Genomic DNA, 23045 nt, shown 5'->3' with positions numbered 1-23045 from the left:
TTTCACTAAATCTTATTATCATATCTGCAAAGGCCTCTTACATTCACCAGTGCATGAACATATGATGAGTATTTTTAATGTAGAAGTATAGCTTGCTGACTTGTCAATGATATTAACTGTAATTCGGACTACCTGGACAGTAGAACCACAAAGTGTGAAAGGTAATGAGTGTATTCCAGAGCCAGCAGTCTCTTGTTTTGCAAACAGAAGGGAAGGGAAAAAAAGAAGAATCAAGATGCAGATAGAAGGAGAAAGAGGTAATAAGGGCCATGAGTTAAGTCAGATCCATAAAATGCATGAAAAGAATCAAAAGCATAAAAGGATAGGAAGCTCTTAGCAAGGAGGAGGAGGAGGAGGTGTTACTGAATAGCAGCCAGATGCCTGATAAAAAAGGCAAATCATGTAGCTATATTAATGAAGAGTCCCAGTGAAATGTAAATAATTCAGGGACTAAAGAAACTACACTCCAAATAGTTGAGGCACCACCACACACGTGAGTGAGTGAGTGAGTGTGTGTGTGTGTGTGTGTGTGTGTGTGTGTGTGTGTGTGTGTGTGTGTGTGTGTGTGTTTTATCTCCTGCCAGAACAAAGCAGGCAGTGTGGATTCCATTAGTTAATACTACTTCAGCATCTACCTAATCATATGATTCCCATATTATTTTTCTGTCAGTCTTGTACCCTTTCTTATTTTTGTTTCCTTCATTGCTATCCTGTGTATATCTTTTGTTTCTGATTGGAAAAAACCTATTCCTTAGATGGCTCTGTGTTTACCTCAACTGTGACTCAGCTACTTCAATTCGGCGGACAGATGTCTGTGAAGAACTTAATTGGTGCTGGCACTGTCTGATTAGTAGAATAACATTAAAGCCTAAACTCAAACTTTAAAGATTAAAAAAAGTATATACTACAATCTCATGAAAACACACGTCAACAATTATCATGCTACAAGCCTAGATTTTAGAATGGAAAGTAGAGAGATTATAACAACAATGGAGGTCACAAATTGTGAATTTCTTTGAAAAACTTCTGACATCTCAGCCATTAAATGAGATATTTGATGGCTAAATATACATTTGTAGTCTGCAAACCACCGTGAAGCGCATGGCATACAGTACTTCTCATTGTTCCATGTATTAAGTAAGGTTACTTCCCATTCAGCCGCCGGTGTAGCAGAGTGGTTCTAGACTCTTCAGTCTGGAACTGAGTGACCGCAACGGTCACAAGTTCGAATCCTGCCTCGGGCATGGATGTGAGTGATGTCCTTAGGTTAGTTAGATTTAAGTAGTTCTAAGTTCTAGGGGACTGATGACCTCAAATGTTAAGTCCAATAGTGCCCAGAGCCTTTTGAACCATTTGAACTTCCCATTTCATTCAGTGACTGCTTAAGAGCTGCAATTAATCCAATATTATTCTCACAGTTCTTGCAGGAGCAATATATGAGGGGCTATAGAAACTGCAGAAAGGTAGAAAATTAAGATGATGGCACCTGGATAAACTGAAAGACCAAGAAGTTGTAGAGTGTTTCAGAGGTAGTGTTAGGGAATGATTGACAATTACAGGGCAAATGAATACAGGAGAAGAAGAATGGTTAGCTTTGAGAGATGAATAGTGAAGACAGAAGAGGTTCAAGTAGGTAAAAAGATGAGGGCTAGTAGGAATTCTTGGGTAACACAAGAGGTATTGAATTTAATTGATGAAAGGAGAAAGTATATTTAAAAAATGCAGCAAATGAAGCAGTTGAAAGGCAATAAAAAGTCTAAAAAGTGAGACTGACAGAAAGTGCATAATGGCTAAGCAGGAATGGCTAGAGGACAAATGTAAGGATTTAAAAGCATACATCACTAGGGGAAAGATAAATGCTACCTACAGGAAAATTAGAGTGTCTATTGGAGAAAAGAGAATCACCTGTATGAATATCAAGAGCTCAGATGGAAAACCAGCTTGAAGCAAAGAAGGGAAAGCAGAAAGGCGGAAGGAGTATATAGTGCGTCTGTCTATACATGGGAGATGTACGTGAGGGCAATATTATGGAAATGGAAGAGAATACCAATGAAGATGAGATGAGAGAGATGATGCTACATAAGGAAGTTGACAGAGTGCTGAAAGACATAAGTCGAAACAAGCCTCAAGAGCAGACAACTTTCTATTAGAACTATTGGTAAAATTGGGAAAACTCTTCTATTTGGTGAGCAAAATGTATGAGACAGGCAAAATGCCCTCAGGCTTTAAGAACAATATAACAATTCCAGTTACAAAGAAAACACATGCTGTCAGGTGTGGAAATTACCAAACTATCAGTTTAACATATCAAGGTTGCAAAATACTAACACAAGTTCCTTACAGAAGATGAATGGAAAAACTTGTAGAAGCTGACCTTTGAAAAGATCAATTTGGATTTTGGAGGAATGTAGGAACATAAGAGGCATTACTGACCCTACAACTTGTCTTAGAAGACAGGTTAAGGAAAGGCAAAGCTATGTCTATAGCATTTGTAGACTTGGAGAAGAAAGCTTTTGAGGATGTTTACTGGAATACTCTTTCAAATTCTAAAGCTGACAGGTATAAAATGCATGGAGTGAAAGGCTGTTTACAATTTATATAGAAACCAGATGGCAGTTATAAGAGTGGAGGGGGACAAAAGGTGCAGTAGCCACCACAAAGATCGCGGTAGGCGCACATCCGCACAGCGCTGATGTGAGGAGGCCTTTCAATGAGGTGAACGCTCGCTCGCATGCAGGCAACCAATCAAAAGGGACACCCTTGCGCAGAAGGCAGTACAGGTGGCGGGCAATGGTGGAAGCCCTGGGAATGAATCGGTGGTAATAGGCAATCTTGCCTAAAAAATCTTGTGACTCCTTCAGCAAAGAGGGCTGCGGAAGGTCAACGATACCTTGGACGAAACTTCCTGGAGGCTGGACACCATGCCGAGAGATTGTGTAGCCCACATACTCAATGGACGGTTGGAAGAAGTTTGACTTATGCAGGTTGCAACGCAGGCCCACGGACCTGAATTTGAGAAAGAGGGTTCAAAGGTTGTGAAAGTGTTCCTTCATGCTGTGGCCTCTGACAATTATGTCATCCAGGTAATTAATACAATAAGGGATTGTCGACGTGATGTGCTCACGATAACGCTGAAATATTGCCGAGGCACTGGATATTCCGAAGGCCAACCACTGGTATTGGTAAAGGCCAAACGGGGAGTTGACGACTGCCAGCTGTTTGGAGTCCTCATCAAGTGGTATCTGATGATAAGCCTCCAAAAGATTGATTTTCCCGCCATGGCGGGAACAATTCATCAGAACGAGGCAAGGGATAGGTGTCCACCACCAATTGGGAATTAATGGTAGCCTTGAAATCGCCACAAAGACGTAATTTTCCCGAGGGTTTCCTGACAATAACGAGGGGCGAAGCCCACTTACTAGAAGAAATGGGAAGAATGACCCCTAGGGATATCATCCAGTTTAGCTCGTATTTTACCTGAGGGCAGAGAGCCAAGGGGATCTGCCTCGCGCGTAGAAAACGCTGGCGAGCCGACGCCTTCAACGTTAAGTGAGCTTCAAAGTCTGAAACACGCCCGAGGTCCTCCTCAAAGATATCCAGAAGGTAAGAAATCAAAGATTCTAATGATTGATAGGGAACGCCTTCGGAGACCTACTGTATGGTGTCACTGATAGAAAACCCGAAAGCTTGAAAGGCATCCAAGCCAAAAAGGTTAGCAGAGCTCGCATCACTGACAACAATAAAAGTAATAGGCCGAGTGACTGATTTATAAGTCACCTCGGTAGTGAATTGACCCAGTAGGGGAATGAACTGTTTACCATAACTGCGTAGACGCCGGTAAACTGGCGCCAACGGGGTGACCCAAGGTTGGAATAAGTTTGTGCATTCAACAACAAAACTGCCACACTCGTATCTACTTGCAGTTGTAATTGGTGCGACTGAACCGACACCTCGATAAAGAGTTTGTGTGCCGATGCATCGGGAGCCTGACCCAATGAAACTTCCTGAATGTCAACGTCCATGTCCTCTGTAACTGCTTCCTTCGATTCTTTCGAGGCTGAGCGGCAAACTTTAGCAATGTGTCCTTTTTTATTACATTTGCGACAAACGGCCCAATGCTGGGGGCACTCTGACCGATCGTGATGTATATAGCACGATGCACAGGACGGTAAAAGGGGCTGGCGGCCGGAACTCTGTTTACGCGCCATGCGGGAGCGGCCGTAATGGCCGGATTGTACCACTTGCACGTCGTCCACCCTGGATGCAGTGGATGCGGCCGCGCCGCCCTGAACCCCCGCGACGTCGCACCATGCTTACAACTGTTGACCTGCAGCATACGACTCTCGCAACTGCTCCGTGACAAAATGACACTTGCGACTAAGACCGTGCAGGGTAGCGGCCCACGCCCGGTAAGACTGATGGGGCTGCTTCTTGCATTGATAGAACTCGACCCTAGCCACCACAACATGCATGTGGCGGCGATAATATGAAGACAGTAATGAACACAATGCATCAAAAGACAAGGACGAGGGTTCCTGCAACGGAACTAGCTGTCACAAAACTTGATACAGTGAGGGAGATATCCAAGACAAGAAAACAGCACGACATACCTCCGTATCGGCAACATGAAACACCTGGAAACGCTGCCGAAGACTATGTTCATACGCGTCCCAATCCTCCGCCGTCTCGTCATACGGGGGAAAGGGAGGAGGGAATGGCGCTGGAGCAGATGGTGTGGAGAGCAACACCGGAAGCACTTGTTTCATGGTAGCCATGAGCTTCGTCTGCTGCTCAACGAAAACCCGCACTAAATCCTCCATGCGAAACAGGATCGATGACGCAACACGCAAAAGAACGACCCTACTTGTCGCCAATTGTGTAGTAACACGGTTCACGTTTTCCGTCGCACTTCAGAGTAGACCGGGAACTGTCTCATAGGCATGCCCGATGTGAACTGACTGGGCACGGCCCGTGCTGCCTAAGTTGTTGTTGTTGTTGTTGTTGTTGTTCCGCTGGCAGAGGTCGTGGCCAAATTCTCGCGTGCCCTCTGGTGGACGGGACTCTATTTGCGGCAACTACCGTCAGTGACGCGCCATGCCGATGTGTGCCTCCCGCGATCTTTGTGGTGGCTACTGCAAAAGGGAAGCTGTGATTTAGAAGGGAGTGAGACATGCTTGTTGCCTATCACTGACATTATTCAATATGTGCACTGAGCAGGCAGTAAAAGAAACCAGACTATGAGGTTCACCAATGACGTTGTAATTCTGTCAGTCAGCAAAGGTCTTTGAAGGGCTGGTGAACAGAATGGACAGTGTTTCAAAAGGAGGATATAAGATGAACATCAACAATAACAAAACAAAGATAATGGAAACTAGTCAAATTAAATCAGGTGGTTCTGTTGGAATTAGACTAGGGAATTGAGACACTTTAAAGTAGTAGTTGAAAATTGCTGTTTGGGCAGTAAAATAACTGATGATGTTCAAAGTTCAGAGGAGATAAAATGTACACTAGCAGTGGCAAGAAAAGTGTTTCTGAAGAAGAGAAATTTGTCAACTTAAGTGTTCTAAAAGTATTTGTAAGGTGTGTAGCCATGTATGGAAATGAAATATGAGCAATAAACAGCTTAGACAAGAAGAGAATAGAAGCTTTCGAAATGTGGTGCTACAGAACGACATAACTATTGTGGAGGTACTGAATAAAATTGGGGAGACAAGAAATTTGTGGCACAACCTGACTAGAAGAAGGGATCAGATTGTAGGGCACATTCTGAGACATCAAGGGACCACCAATTTAGTACTGGAGGGATGTGTGGGAGATAAAAATCATAGAGGGAGACTAAGAAATGAATACAGTAATCAGATTCAGAAGGATGTGGGCTGCAGTGGTTACTTGGAGATGAAGAGGCTTGCACAGAACAGATTAGCATGGAGAGCTGCATCAAACCAATCTTTGAACAGAAGACCAAAACGCCAACAACATATAGTATATTTCTAAGTTAGTCACTTAATACTGGTTCTTGAAACTTTCTAAAGGTATGTGTTAAATATTCCCCATTAATTGGTATGTGGTGTGGTCCCATAAACTTGAGCAACATTTAGGATTGATTGCAAGAGTATTTTGTAAGGAATTTCCTTTGTAGACAGATTTCATTTTTCCAAGTGGGCTCCCAGTGCTCTGAAGCGTGACATCTGATTTACATAGGACTGAGTCTTTCCATTTCTTATCTGCCACGACTTGTTACATCAAGTTATTTGTATAAGTTGACAGATTCCAATTGTGACTCGTGTGATATTGTAGTCACAGGAAACAAAGGTTTTGTGAAATGCCCAATTTTTTTTCTTTCTCAATGTGATCAGGCCACCCAAAATGTGTGTGAGTGTGTGTGTGTATTTTTTTTTTTTTTTTTTCAAGGCATTATCGGCGTGCAAGTCACCGAAGTGGCGTGAAATCGAAAGACTTGCACCAGGCGAGCGGTCTACCCGACGGGAGGCCCTCGTCACACGACATTATTATTATTATTATTTTCAAGGCATTTTACTTCTAAGTTTTACATTACAGATTTTGGTGGACATTTAGCAGAAACAATTTGTCTTGAACTTTTAAGCAAACAGTTCCACACACGTTTTCATGACTTGTGGTTTGCATTCAGCTGTTTGCTAAACACGTCTTCTACTCTTACTTGCTCAGATGTAATGTCACAGCAAAGTACTCGGGACAGAGCAGGTAGGAAATGCCATGTGTCAATAGAATGGTGGGTGCTTCTTTGCTCATCCATTACTTGCATTCTATCAAAAATTATGAGGTATCAAGTTAACATCACCAGTTAATTATACTGTACTCAAAGTGCATTTCCCTGTATATGATGTAGGGCTGAATTAAAATACAATATACGCATTGTAAAAATAATCAGTTATTGAAAAAATAACTTACCAAACAGCATGGGGAGAACACACATATAAAGGTATAGAAATTCACAAGCTTTTGGAGCCAGTGGCTCCTTCTGGCAGAAGGGTTGAAGGGGAAGGAAGAAGTTAGCAGGAAATGGATTCACAAGTTTTGGGAAATTGGCAGAGTTCAGAAAATTCACCAAGAAGCTTGAGTTGAGTCAGGGGAGACTTAACAGATTGAGTGAGAAGGAAAAATGATTGTTGGGGACTGCATGGGATGAGTTTTGAAAATCTGAGAGCTTAAAGCTAGGAGATAGAGTAAATTGTGCAAAAGTTAATAAGAGTGGAAAGCTAAGAGTGGTGAAGATAGGGGTGATAGACAGATCACAGAATAAAAGGTATACTAAACTAAAAGGGAATGAAGAAAGGAATAGTTACTGATAAGAAATGCTGAGACTTAAGACATGATTGTAAATTAAAGCCAGATGGGTGGTGAGAACCAAGGGCATGCTACACTGTGTGATCACAAGTATCTGGAGACCTGGATGAAAATGACTTACAAATTCATGGCGCCCTCCATCGGTAATGCTGGAATTCAATGTGGTGTTGGCCCACCCTTAGCCTTGATGACAGCTACCACTTTTGCAGCCATACATTTAGTCAGGTGCTGGAAGGTTTCTTGGGGAATGGCAGCCCATTCTTCACGGAGTGTTGCACTGAGGAGAGGTATCGATGTCAGTTGGTGAGGCCTGGCACAATGGCGGCATTCAAAAGGTGTTCTGTGGGATTCAGGTTGATGCTGTGCAGGCATGTCCACTACAGGGATGTTATTGTTGTGTAACAACTCAGCCACAGGCCATGCAGTATGAACAGGTGTTCGATCGTGTTGAAAGATGCAGTTGCCATCCCCATTTTGCTCTTCAACAGTGGGAAAGAAGAAGGTGCGTAAAACATCAATGTAGGCCTGTGATATGATAATGCCATCCAAAACAATAAGGGATTGAAGCCGCCTCCATGAAAAACATGACCACACCATAACACCGCTGCCTCTGAATTTTACTGCTGGCATTACACATGCTGGCAAATGACGTTCATCGGGCATTTGCCGTACCCACTTCCTGCCATTGGATCGCCACATTGTGTACAATGATTTGTCACACTACACAATGTTTTTCCACTGTTCAATTGTCCAATATTTTCACTCCTTACACTAAGTGAAGCGTCATTTGGGATTTACTGGCATGATGTGTGTCTTATGAGCAGCTGCTCGACCATGAAATCTAAGTTTTCTCATTTTCTGCCCAACTATCACAGCACTTACAGTGGAACCTGATGCACTTGAGCATTCCTGTGGGATGGTCTGGATAGGTGTCTGCCTATTACACATTATGACCTCCTTCAACTGTCGGCAGTCTGTTAGTCAACAGACAAGGTCGACCTGTACGCTTTTGTGCTTTACGTGTCCCTTCACATTTCCACTTCACAATCACATTGGAAACAGTGGACCTAGGGATGTTTAGGAGTGTGGAAATCTCACGTACAGATGAATGACACAAGTGACACACAAAAACCTGACCACATTCAAAGTAGGTGAGTTCAGCGGAAAGCCACATTCTGCTCCTTCATGATGTCTAATGACTACTGAGGTTGCTGATATGGAGTACCTGGCAGTAGGTGGCAGCACAATGTACCTAGTATTAAAAAGTATGTTTTTGGTGGTGTCTGGATACTTTTGATCCATAGTGTATAACACAGATTCCCACATGCAGAGTTCTGAGAAACTGGTGTTTGGGTGACAAATGCAGATGGTACATATGGTGAAACAGGCACTGAGGTTATGAAGGTCATGTTTTACAGTATGTTATGCAACAGGGTACAGTGTCTTGCCAGTATATACCCTCAGCCTCTTCCCATTCATCCTAACTGGTAAATTTGGGGTAGTCATGTCAGTGTAAAAGGCAGAAAAGTGTTTATATTACAGCTTGTACATGATGTGTGATTTCACACATGGTTCCCTGCATCACCCTAACTTGTCCTGTGCAAAACTCCAGGCTTTTCATTTCCTGAAAACTGATGACTCCATCATTATCCTGCCAGCAGACAAGGGACCTACCACTGTGGTACTTGACCGACAGGAGTATGTTAATGATGGTATATGCCAGCTGTCTGAAAGCTCCACATACAACACCTGCCATCAAGATCCCATCCCTGTATACTAACTGATCTACAGCCACTTCATGAAACCTCAGGCCCTCACAAGGACTAACACCACCATCCATAGAACTTCTTACATCCCCCAAACCATACAAGGTACACTTTTTACCATATTCCTGGTATCCACAAACCCAATTAATCCAGCCATCCCACCATTGCTGGCTTCAAAGCAACTACCAAGCACTTCTCTGCTTTAGTTGATAAACACCTTCAACCTGTTGTACAAAGACTTCACTCCTCTCTTAAAAATACCAACCATTTGCTAAATCCTCTGACATCTAAGCCCATTCCATGCCCATCACACACACCCCTCTGCACCAACTTCCCCCGTGTACATAGTCTTACGGACAACTACTTTACCTTTGAGGGGCAGATATGCAGATCAGCAGCATGGTCAGGGGCAGCAGGATGGCTCCTTCCTACACTATCCTTTTCATGGGCCACTTGAATGGGGCTTTCCTGGGATTCATAAGCCTTCAGCCTGCGGTTTTGTTCAGCTACACTGATGAATCTTTGCCGTATGGATTTGTGGTGAAGCTGACTTGATATAATTCTTGGAATCCATAAATACATTCCCAATTTAATTTCAGTTGGTCCTATTCCAAATCTTATGCCACTTTCTAGATGTTGACCTCATTCTGACTGTGGGTCAGCTACACCCTTCTGTTGACATTAAAGCTAATGAGAAACAACGGTACTTACATTTTGACAGTTGCAGTCCTTTCCATGTCAAGCATTCCCTCCCATCAAGCCTTGGCATTCAAGGTAAACATATTTGTTCACATGTGGACTCTTTACTGCAATAACCACGATTTTCACCTCAGCATCACTGGATAGAATTAGTGCCACCAGCCTAGTTGAAAAGCAAATTTCCCAGAGCATCATATCCAATTCTGGTACTACTGATCACTCATAGAACAACTTAGGAGTTCTCCTTGTCACTCAGTTTTATTCTCGTCTTGAATGTATTAATTAGTTACTTTGACAATGCCACAACTTCCTAAAATCATGCCCTCAAATAAGATCCATTCTGTCTGATATTTTGCCTACCACACATAGAAGAGCTTATCGTCAGCCTCCCAAGCTCTACTGGTTCCTTGTCAGACTATATCCTCCTTTTGTACTTGTTTCCCTAATGTATGCTCCTTCCTGTGTGGCCATTCTCACTGTAAGACTTGCGTTATGCATCTTCCTATCCCCACCTATACAGCCTTCTAACTGGCAAAACTTATACTATCAGAAACAAAATGTTGTGTAGTAGCTGTTGTGTAAACACTGTTCGACCTTGTACATTGGCATGACTACCACAAAGTTATCAGTTAAGATAAATGGGTGTAAGCGGAGGGTGTATACTGGCAACACACAAGACCCTGTAGCAGAGCATACTGTAGAACATGAGTGTTGTGACCTCAGTGCCTATATCACCATATGTCCCATTTGGATTCTTCTCCCAGACACCATTTTCTTAGAGCTCCATATGTGGTAACTGGCATGACAGCATGTTCTTGGTTCTCAGCACCTACCTGGCCGTAATTTATGTTAATGTCTTCAGTCTCAGCATTTCTTGTCAGTAACTATTCCTTCCTTCACTGCCTTTTAGTTTTCTATACCTTTTATTTTCTAATCTGTTCTCAAAGTACTTCCCCCCTCCTGCCTCTCCCCACCCCCACCTCTACCACATACAATGCACATAGCTTTTTGCTCTTACTAACTCGCGCACAGTGCTTTGCCAGTGATACCAGACTCTATCTTCCACCTTTAAACTCACAGGTTTTCAAATCACATCCAGTGCAGTCCCCAACAATCAGTGTTTTCTTCTCATCCCGTCTGGTAAGTGTCCCCTGACCCAACATTATGGGCAACTTCTCCGAACTCTCCTCATTTCCTAAATCATCCCAATCCTTTTCCTTCACCGCTCTTCCTTTCCCTTCAACCCTTCTGCCAGAAGGAGCAGCCACTGGCTCTGAAAGCTTGCAAATTTTAGTGCTTTTATATGCGTGTTTTTATATGCTTTTTTTCCAACTACTGCTTCGTGAGTAGGTTTTTTATCTATCGACCTCATTATAAATCCAAGATATATATTGTGATACCTTGCATGAGCCATCAATTATTCTGAGGTATGATTCTTGCTGGAAAGCACAGTTAGTTCGGTAGTTAGTTACATATTCCATGGATCATTCGAATGATTCTTTTATCAGAATGATGTGGAACAAGTCAATTTATAGGATATTTACACTTGATTAGTATCAACATCAATGAACGCATTGTTTTTGCCGTACTTGTATAAATACACCTAAAAAAATTCTTTTTCCAGGCAATGAGTTTTTAAATAAAATTTGTCCATGGAAGAGAAGGAATTGTCTAGAAAAAATGATTTTGAGTTAGACGTAAAACTAACTATGCTAAGTGTCAGACATTTCATGTTATTGGCTAAATCATTACAAGTTTTTCCTACATGTTGAACTCCTTTCTAAGCAATGGCAGGTTCATTAATGTGTAATGAAGTTATTGTTTTACACTAATGTGACATCACTATTTTTCTCAAATTGTAATGGATTATGTATGACAAATTTCTTTTGCTAATATCTGTATTATGATGGTGCAATTGAAATTCTGAACTTCTTGAAGAGGTCCGTACATGAAGACTGCAGGTGAACACCACATATACCGTATTTACTCAAATCTAAGCCACACTCGAAATCACTGGAAAAAAAAAAAAAAAAAAATTCCCGAATCTAAGCTGCACCTGAAATTTGAGACTCGAAATTCAAGAGGAGAGAAAAGTTTTAGGCCGCACCTCCAAATTGAGACAAAGTTGGTCCATTTTAATATGAGACACAATTTAGGTTGAATGAATAACGATACAGCTACAGTAGTTTGGTTCAAGTCGTAAGCTTAGCAGTTAAGCTTTACCAGGTAGCCATTGCTAGGCATAAGGTGCTTCATCCGTATTTATATGGGTACCCTTTCTTTTCCACGTGCTTTGTCTGGTTTGAATTGATTGCTTATTTTTCTCATAAGTGCTGTTCTCTTTGTTATAGGTGTTTACATCACTCTAAGCTGAAAATGCATTACTGTGCTGTGTCATGCATTGTTTGTCGCATTCTGATAATGAGTGTTTACGGCCTGTTGCCGCTTGCGGCATGGCTTGCTTTTGTGTGCACTACCGCCGCTTACAATGGAAAAGAGAGAGAGAGAGAGAGAGAGAGAGAGAGAGAGAGAGAGAGAGAGAGGAATTGTTACTTACACTGCTGCTTTCTTTGATAATGATCAACAAGAACCAAATAATAGACTGCGTATGTTAGAAGATGTTCTGAACTAGAGTTTACGGAAAATTTTCTCTGTTTGAAAATCTTTGCAGACACATCTTTAGTACATTACACCCTGCACAGAAATTAGAGTCTTCTTAGATTTAAAAATCTAGGCAATTGTCGTGCTTCATTTCTGACTATCACTATTAGGCATAAGAATAATATGAATATAAACGTGACATGATATGTATATTCTTCCGCGTTTGCTGTTGTCTCACTCTAGTTTCGTAGTTTATTAGGCAGACAGGATTTAAATGGAGATAGCAGCGGACACAAATTAATACATCGCAAAATGTTTATATTTGTATTATTCTTATGGTGAATAGAATACTGCATGTGATTCACAATTCATAAAAGTTCCTATTAGCAACCATCTCTTCTCACAGGTAGGAAAAACTTCAGCAAAAGCCGCCAAACAGTCTTGCCAGTCGGATTTTCGTTGTACACTGAAATGCTGCTACATCGAAGATGAACAATATGGACTTTGTATTTACTTCGTTGGATAAATTATGAAAATGCAGTGGTCAAAACTCGGGGCGGAGAAAAAAAGCGTGTGTAGTGCTACATATATTCGATGGCAGAAGTTAGTTTTGGCAGCACTTACCAACATTTTTCAGAACTTCCCCTTACTTTGCACTCGATTCTAAGCGGCAGGCGGTTTTTTGGATTACAAAAACCAGAAAAAAAAGTGCTGCTTAGATTCGAGCAAATACAGTTATTCTTTCTGCTCACTTTTGTGCAGCCAATGCTCTCATTGTTAAGTGATGAGTTACATGAGAAAATTATTCAGTAATAAAATACTAGATGGAAATATGCAAAATATGTTGGGACATTGATTCGCTTGTTTCAAAGACTAATGGTTATATGAAAGCTAAAGGTAGCTGGAATTAATTGTTTCAGCAGTTCAGTAATATGCTTCCTCCAAGTTTTCATCAATATGCACGCAGAAAAATTTGGAGCAATGTATTCTGTTTACCGACTCCTGTTAAAGTGCCACACCACAATTGGTATGACTCTGTTTGGTGTAAGGAACTGAATGTTGTGTGTTTTCTCAAAATTTGAGGAGAATCCATTTTCAGAGAACCACTTAATAATTCTTTGGGAAATATCATTAACAGTTTCTTCTGTTGCGTTCACTCTAACAGGATTTATTATAACACTTAAGTCATCTGCAAAAAGTACCAATTCTGTTTGATGGATGTTAAGTGGAAGGTCACTCATATATTTAAGGAACAGGAGTGGACCCAAAATTGAATCTTGCAGGGTTCCCTTTGTGATTTTCCACTTGCCACTAAAATTTCCCCTCCTTCCAACTTTTTTTGAATTATTCAGCACAACTTTTTGCATTTTGTTTATTAAGTATGACTCAAATCAGCTATGTATAAGTCCATCAGTTCCTTACTTAGTTACTAAATTTACTTTACATGTGGCAAGAGCCTTATTGACCATATGCCTGCTCTACGAGCCTCTTGCACTTCTGCCTGTCCAATGCGCTGTTTGTCCAGTTGCTGTTGCAGTTCGTCCCAGTTGTTTCCTCCTGAATGTTATCCTGCCATTTGATCTGGGTCTCCCTCTTTCTCTCGTTCCATCTATTGTTGTGCTGAGTGCCTTTCTAGGTAGTCTATTCTCTGTCATTCTTGCTATATGGCCTGCCCAATTGAACCTTCTCCTCTTGAGCACTTAGACGATGTTACGGTGTTTTTACAGCCATCTTAATTCTTCATTTCTTCTTATTCTCCATTCTATATTATTTTCGTTGTATACAGCTCCTAAAATTTTCCTTACTACTTTTCTTTCGAATATTAACCGTTTTTCTTCATCTTTCTTTCTAAATATTAATGTTTCACATTCATATAACATCACAGGTACAATGGTCGATTGATATAAGCGGATTTTGAAGTTACTGCTAAGTGATCTTTTTTCAGAATTTTGATGAAACTAAAAAGTGTCTTGTTTGCTTTTGATAAATGGGCAACTATTTCTATATCTGTTCTGTTGTTATTACTAAAAAGACTTCCTAGGTACTTGAAGTGGTCAACAGTCTTGAAACTGAATCCATCTACAGTCAGAGGTGCATCTTCTCTGGTTTTCTTACTTATGGGCAGGTATTCTGTCTTTTCTTCATTAACATGTAATCCTGTTTTCTCAGCAATTTTGTAGTAATTTTGCATCATTCTGATTAAATCTGAGTTGGAACTACTTATTAGTGCTACATCATCAACATAGGCAGGTCTTGTAATGTTCACGTCCTGTAGCTGGATCCCTTGTGGACTGGTTTTCGAAATTCTCTATCGATTTTCTCTAGGACAAGGTTAAATAAAACAGGTGAAATGGCATCCCCTTGTCTCAGTCCAGTGTACACCTTAAAATCTTCAGTTTCTCCTACCGGTGTCTTTATGTGACATAAAGTTTCATCTATACACATTTTAACTAATCTGATTTATTTTGAAGGTATTTTAAATTCCTTCATTATATTTAGGAGTATCTGTCGGTGTATGCTATCATAGGCATTTTAAAATCTATGAATAATATGTGGACATCTACACTGGATTCCCACACCTTCTCAGTTACTTGTCTTAGGGTGAATTAAATGATGTAATGTGCGTCTGTTTCTGTGTAAACCACATTGGTAGTCCCTAATCAGTTCTGTTATTAGAATCAGCCTGTTTAATGGGCAGCTTGAAAAGATTTTGTAGGTGACATCCTGTAAGGCAATTCCTCTGTAGTTTTCACAAACAAGTGGATCATTCTTCTTAAATTCCATAAAACGTAAATTTTTTAAGAGAGTAACATGATCAACACAATCTTACACCTTGGAAAGATCACAAATATACCAATACCACGTCATTAAATAACAATACTTTGAAGGGTGACACTGCCATGTATTGTTTTTACTTTTACAGCTGTTCTATAGAATGTGGAGGAGAATGAGTTTTGATTTATAGTTGATAGTTACTGTTCCTTTTTAATGATGATATTGTGACGCCAATGTCACTGACATATATTTTTCTACTTTTACAGCTGTCATATAGGATGTGGAGGAGAATGATGTTTGGCTTTTGGTTGACAGTTATTGTGTATTCAATGTCAATTCTAATATTGGTATATACATATCAATTTGATAATTTCTCAGAGTACTGGGCAAAGTACCTGCATATTCCTTTAACACTGTAAGTATGCTGTGATTATTATTATTATTATTATTTGCATTCAGTAAATTTCAGTTTCACATTGTTTGTATTTTCTGTTTTGTCTCAGTAACATTTTTATTTGCCTAAATCTCTACACATAGAAACTGAAGTCCACTGCTCATTTCTCCTTGTATATTCAGTCAAATGTCAGGAACTACTGTATGGATTTTGATTTAATTTTTACTGATAGATAGACTGATATACGAGGGAGATTTGTGTTTACAATGTATAAATATTTAATGCAAATTGGATAAACTACGATGAATTAAAGTCAACTGCCACTGTTTGTGAAGTTTTGTAAACATTCATAGTAAGTCTATGGAAATACAAAGATCATGCAATATTGGTTGGAGGCAACTTTAACCTAATGAGTATGAACTGATAGACTGGGACATCTATGGACTCATTGCAGCAGATACAGGCAAACTCAGTCTTGCGAAGTACTGTTGAATGCTTTTTCCAAAAACTGTCTTGAGCAGCTAGTTCGCTAATTTGCATAAAGTGGAAATATTGTAGACCTTGTAGCTGCAAGCAGTCCTGACCTTATCAATGGTATTAGTATGGAGGCAGGAATTAGTGACCATGATGTCATTGTAGAGACTGTGGTGAAGTTAATAAAGAGCAGATAAGTAGTTGTTAGCATCCCACATAGACAATGAACTGACATCATTTAGCTCCAGCTGATAAACATAGAGCAATTATGGGCAAAGTTTAAACAGATTGTAAATTGTGGTCTGGAGAACTATATGCCTAGTAAGTGGATTAAGGGTGGGAAAGACCACAGTGATTTAACAACAAAATTTGAAAAATGAACAACAAAATTTGAAAAATACCGAGGAAGAAAAGGCTGTTGCTCTCTCTCGATTCGAAAGAGAGCACACAAATGAAGAACTTAGTAGAAGTTCATATATATATATATATATATATATATATATATATATATATATATATATATATATATATATATATATATATATATAAATAAAAAAAAAACAGGTAGTGTATGGAGCATACAACAATACCACCAGTGTATCATAGCAAAAGGTCTGGCCGAGAACCTGAGAAAATTCTGGTTCTATGTAAAATCACTATATGAGTCTAAAGCTTATATCCAGTCACTTGTAGAGCAGTCTGGTATGACAGTGGGCGACAGCAAAAGGAAAGCAGAGGTTGTAACCTTGGATTTAAGAAATCATTCATGCAGGAGAATTGTACAAACATACCGTTGTTTGACCATTGAACGTACTGACGTATGGACAACATAGTAATAAGAATCCCTGGTGTAGAGAAACAACTGAAAGAGTTGAAAACAAATAAATGACCAGGTCTGAATGGAATTCCAATTTGGTTTTACAGAGAGTACTCTGTGACACTAGCCCCTTCCTAACTGGCATTTATCACAAGTCACTCACCCAGCACAAAGTCCGAAGCAACTGGAAAGGAGCACAGATGACTTCTGTATATCAGAAGGCCGAAAAGAATGGACGCACAGAATTACAGACCAATATCCTTAACTTCGGTTTGCTGCAGAATTCTTGAACATATTGTCAGTTTGAATATAATGAATTTCCTCAAATCAGAGAAGCTTCTGTCCACGAATCATCACAGATTTAGAAAGCATCACATGTGGGAAACTGAACTTGACCTTTTCTCACATGATATGCTGTGAACTCTCATTGAAGGGCAACAGATATATTCCATGTTTGTGGATTTCCAGGAAGTGTTTGACATGGTGTCCCATTGCAGGCTGTTAAAGAAGGTACAAGCATATGAAATAGGTTCCCAGATACCTGAGTGGCTCAGAGGCTTCTTAAGCAACAGAATCCAGTTTATTATCTTAGATGGCGAATCTTCATCAGGGACAAGGGTACTGTCAGGAGTGCTCCAGGGAAGTGTGATATGACTACTCTTATTTTCTATATACATGTATGATCTGGTCGACAGAGTGGGGAGCAATCTATGGTTGTTTGGTGATGAAGCTGTGGCACACGGGAAGGTGTCAAAGATGAGAGGCTGTAGGATGATACAAGATGACATAGACAAAATTCTAATGGGTGTGATGAATGGCAGCTGGCTCTAAATGTAGAAAAATGTAAGTTAATGCTGTGGGGGAGGAAAAACAGACTTATGATGTTCAGATATAGCATTTACAGTGTCCTGCATGACACAGTCATGTCATTTAAATATCTGGGCATAATGTTGCAAAGTGATGTGAAATGGAATGAGCATGTAAGGATAGTAATAGGAAAGCGAATAGTTGACTTTAATTTATTGGCAGAATTTTGGGAAAGTGTGGTTCATCTGTATAGGAGACCACATATAGGACACTAGTGTGATCCATTCTTAAATCCTGCAAGAGTGTTTCGGACCTGCATCAACTCATATTAAAGGAAGACTAGAGATACCAACAACTACAAAGGTGTTTTAATCCGTGTGGACACAAACTCCATCCGCAGCAGCAGTGAGGAAGAGATTGTAAGTGATATCCAGAATTTGATTAGGTTGACAAAAACTGTGTACACAACCTCTAGGCTGGTAATTAGTGGATTTGCTCACAGAAGATCTGTAAGCAATACTTACGTCAATAGAATAAATAGCAGTATTGAGAAACAGTGCGACAAACTGTGGGCAGTGTTCATCGACCCCAGAAAGTTTTTAAATGATAAATGTGTGGATAAGGATGGCCTACATCTTAGTAGGTTAGGCTGTATGAATTTCTGTAAAATATTCATAGAAGTATGTAAAATCCTAAAAAGCAAGGAAAACTGATAATTGTGATGGAGGTGACAAAGCAGAGGTATACATGGGGAGAGGAAAAAAAAAAAAAGAAAGAAAGAAAGAAAACACCAAAGAGGTGCTGCATGTGAAATCATAGTCAGAAACAAAAATGCACCACTGATGCACTGAAATATCAATGGCTTAGCAGCAAAACCACCAAAACGTAAATACTATAAAATTGATGAAATGAAAATTCGGCTTTCAGAATATGTGAATATGGAAATAACCTGCCAAAATGAATTCTGACTTACAGAAGATTGTTTACAAGTTATAAACACTGTTAATAAGCTAGCAGCTATTGTAGCTTGTTGCTTACTCAGTATGTTCTAAAGTAATAAAAGACTCAAATTATTTAAATGAAGAGTATGTGTCTGAGAATTGCTGTATAGAAGTAAGCAATCTCAGTACAGTGATTATAACAGTTTATAGGATTCCTGGGTGTTCTACAACAAAAATGTTCTTAGCTAATTTCCAGTGCCTCATACAAAAAGTTAGGAAGAAATGTAAGAAAAAAATAGTAATTGTGACAGACTTCAACTTAACTTTATTAGTTGATAGCTGTGATTAAAAAAAAGAATTATAGCGTAATACAGAAATCTTGTTTCAAGTTAACCTGCTCTGAAAGGACTAGAGAAAACAGCAAATCAGAGATGTGCATTGATAATAATATTACAAACTACCAATTTGAAAGTTGAAAAAAGTACTGTTTAGACCTAGATATTTCAGACCATTCAGCTCTGTTTATTGAGCGCCTAATGGCAGATAAATGAAAGCCTCCAGAAATGTATATAAAAAGAGATTTCAGCACAAGACATATGGATTTATTCCACAATAAAACAAGTGCTGTGAGCTGGTCTGTAGACTGTTGCAGTTCAACCACCATAAACAGTGATAAATTCTTAAATTGTTCATACATACATTTAATGACTGTTTACTACCTAGATATTGGCAAAAAAAGCAAGCAGTAAACTTGAATGGATTACATCAGTAATCAAAATTTCTGGTGCTGGAAAAAGGAAACTCTACAATGAGTTAGAATCAAACAGAAATCCTGATTTTGTTATGTATGTCAAACACTATAAAGCTGTATTCAGGAGAGCTAAAAAAATTGCCAACAATACCTTCATCCTCCAACATAGTAATAAGACAAAAGAAATTAGGAGCTATAGTTAAGTCATGAGATTTTGAAAATTGTTGGAAAATGATACAATAATAAACCCATTTCAGATGTAAAATTATTTCAGTGATTCTTCTTAAATGCAGTGAGGTTGGATGTAAACATAGCAGCCTATTAAGACAATGAAAAAATTTCATAAGCAAGGAAAACAACCAAACATATCTTTCAACCAGTTTGAAAAAAATCACCCAAAGGCACATGGAAAATTAACATTTGTCTTAAAAAAACTCATCTGGTTAGGATGAAATACCCACATCAGGAGAGTGTGTAATATCATTTCACACTGTCAGTTATCATGGATGTTTTCAAAATGTATCAAAATATGCTGAGATAAAACCAGTACCGAAAAAGGGATCAACAGAAAATGTTAAGAATTACTGACGCCCCCCCCCCCAATCCCTCTCTCTCTCTCTCTCTCTCTCTCTCTCTCTCTCTCTCTCTCTCTCTCTGCCTCCCTCTCTCCCTCCCACCCACCCATCTTTCCTGTCAGTAATTTCTAAAATGTTTGAAAAAAAGATGGCAGCAAAACAAACTCAAAAATTTCTTACTGTAAATCACATAGTTTTTAAAAACTACTTTGTACACCAACAGTGAGAAGCATTGTAAATGTAATCAGTGAGTGTACTCAGAAGGTATGCTACTTGTCAGATAAGGATGGAAAGGTCATAAGAATCAGACACACTGCAATGCTGTGGTTCCCCTCTTACATAACAGATAGGAAACAGAGTAATTATAACTTCAAATTCAAGAGATTATTTGTCAAACTGAAAACTAGTAGCCAAGGAGTCCTGCAGAGTTTGATATTTGGTCCCCACCCGTACCTTTTCTACATAAATGACCTATATGACCTATAATTGTAAATGATGTGCTTGAAAGAATTCCAGAAAGTGTCATAAATACTTTAGAGGAAACCTGAATACTGGTTCCATCAAAGTGAACTAAACCAACTCCTCCTCCCCTCTGCCTAACTCCTCCCCCCCTCTGCCTAACTCCTCCCCCCCTCTGCCTAACTCCTCCCCCCCTCTGCCTAACTCCTCCCCCCCTCTGCCTAACTCCTCCCCCCCTCTGCCTAACTCCTCCCCCCCTCTGCCTAACTCCTCCCCCCCTCTGCCTAACTCCTCCCCCCCTCTGCCTAACTCCTCCCCCCCTCTGCCTAACTCCTCCCCCCCTCTGCCTAACTCCTCCCCCCCTCTGCCTAACTCCTCCCCCCCTCTGCCTAACTCCTCCCCCCCTCTGCCTAACTCCTCCCCCCCTCTGCCTAACTCCTCCCCACCTCTGCCTAACTCCTCCCCCCCTCTGCCTAACTCCTCCCCCCCTCTGCCTAACTCCTCCCCCCCTCTGCCTAACTCCTCCCCCCCTCTGCCTAACTCCTCCCCCCCTCTGCCTAACTCCTCCCCCCCTCTGCCTAACTCCTCCCCCCTCTGCCTAACTCCTCCCCCCTCTGCCTAACTCCTCCCCCCTCTGCCTAACTCCTCCCCCCTCTGCCGCACTCCTCCCCCCTCTGCCTGACTCCTCCCCCCTCTGCCTGACTCCTCCCCCCTCTGCCTGACTCCTCCCCCTCTGCCTGTCTCCTCCCCCCTCTGCCTGTCTCCTCCCCCCTCTGCCTGTCTCCTCCCCCCTCTGCCTGACTCCTCCCCCCTCTGCCTGACTCCTCCCCCCTCTGCCTGACTCCTCGCCCCCCCTGCCCGACTCCTCGTCCCCGCCCCCCCTGCCCGACTCCTCCTCCCCCCCCTCTGACCGACACCTCCTTCCCTCTGCCCAAATATGAAGCTATAAAATTGTTCTGCAATCTACCCATGGAAATAAAATGGGTAGAGGTATTCTTAGTCACATAACAGAAAAAAAACTTGTAAATTGCCAGTAAGTGTGTGTGTGTGTGTGTGTGTGTGTGTGTGTGTGTGTGTGTGTTTTTAGGATAGTCCAATGGGCTAATAATATTGAGCAGCAAACACCCCCCCCCCCCCCCCCCCCCCCCACACCCCCCCCGCCCTTACGATCTAAAGATTTCATTTTCCCATTTTAGTTAGTACACATTCTGTTTTTATTGGTTATTTATTTGAGTATTTTATTTATGATGTAAATAAAATAGAAAGAAACTTCCACATGGGAAAAATATATTAAAAACAAAGATTCTAGGACTTACCAAGCGGGAAAGCGCCGGCAGACAGGCACAATGAACAAAACACACAAACACACACACAGAATTACTAGCTTTCGCAACCGATGGTTGCTTCTTCAGGAAGGAGAGGGAAAGAAGAAAGGATGTGGGTTTTAAGGGAGAGGGTAAGGAGTCATTCCAATCCCGGCAGCGGAAAGACTTCCATTAGGGGGAAAAAAAGGACAGGTGTACACTAGCGCGCGCGCGCGCGCACACACATCCATCCACACATACACAGACACAAGCAGACATATTTAAAGGCAAAGAGTAAGGGCAGTGATGTCAGTCGAGGCGGGAGTACAGAGGCAAAGAAGTTGTTGAAAGACAGGTGAGGTATGAGCGGCGGCAACTTGAAATTAGCGGAGGTTGAGGCCTGGCGGATATCGAGAAGAGAGGATATACTGAAGGGCGAGTTCCCATCTCCGGAGTTCGGATAGGTTGGTGTTGGTGGGAAGTATCCAGATAACTCCGACGGTGTAACACTGTGCCAAGATGTGCTGGCCGTGCATCAAGGCATGTTTAGCCACAGGGTGATCCTCATTACCAACAAACACTGTCTGCCTGTGTCCATTCATGCGAATGGACAGTTTATTGCTGGTCATTCCCACATAGAAAGCGTCACAGTGCAGGCAGGTCAGTTGGTAAATCACGTGGGTGCTTTCACACGTGGCTCTCCCTTTGATGGTGTACACCTTCCGGGTTACAGGACTGGAGTAGGTGGTGGTGGTAGGGTGCATAGGACAGGTTTTACACCGGGGGCGGTTGCAAGGGTAGGAGCCAGAGGGTAGGGAAGGTGGTTTGGGGACTTCATAGGGATGAACCAAGAGGTTACGAAGGTTAGGTGGATGACGGAAAGACACTCTTGGTGGAGTGGGGAGGATTTCATGAAGGATGGATCTCATTTCGGAGCAGGATTTTGGGAAGTCGTATCCCTGCTGGAGAGCCACATTCAAGGTCTGATCCAGTCCCGGGAAGTATTCTATCACAAGTGGGGCACTTTTGAGGTTCTTCTGTGAGAGGTTATGGGTTTGAGGGGATGAGGAAGTGGCTCTGGTTATCTGCTTCTGTACCAGGTTGGGAGGGTAGTTGCGGGATGCGAAAGCTGTTTTCAGGTTGTTGGTGTAATGGTCGAGGGATTCAGGACTGGAGCAGATTCGTTTGCCATGAAGGCCTAGGCTGTAGGGAAGGGACCGTTTGATATGGAATGGGTGGCAGCTGTCATAATGGAGGTACTGTTGCTTGTTGGTGGGTTTGATGTGGACGGATGTGTGAAGCTGGCCATTGGACAGATGGAGGTCAACGTCTAGGAAAGTGGCATGGGATTTGGAG

General features: G+C 41.3%; 1 protein-coding gene across 11 annotated transcripts in view; it reads left to right on the top strand.

Annotated features, from left to right (window-relative positions):
• Window positions 1–23045, top strand: part of LOC126272844 (piezo-type mechanosensitive ion channel component) — a 651486-nt gene that overhangs the window by 266929 nt on the left and 361512 nt on the right. For all 11 annotated transcript variants that reach the window (XM_049976053.1, XM_049976051.1, XM_049976056.1 and 8 more), the window contains one exon: window positions 15434–15582. In XM_049976053.1, coding sequence (XP_049832010.1) covers window positions 15434–15582 — 149 coding nt within the window. The remainder of the gene's footprint in view (window positions 1–15433; window positions 15583–23045) is intronic.

This window comes from Schistocerca gregaria, chromosome 5 (genome assembly GCF_023897955.1).
Source record: "Schistocerca gregaria isolate iqSchGreg1 chromosome 5, iqSchGreg1.2, whole genome shotgun sequence".
Classification (NCBI taxonomy): Eukaryota; Metazoa; Arthropoda; class Insecta; order Orthoptera; family Acrididae; genus Schistocerca; species Schistocerca gregaria.
This window is presented reverse-complemented; position numbering and strand designations above follow the sequence as displayed.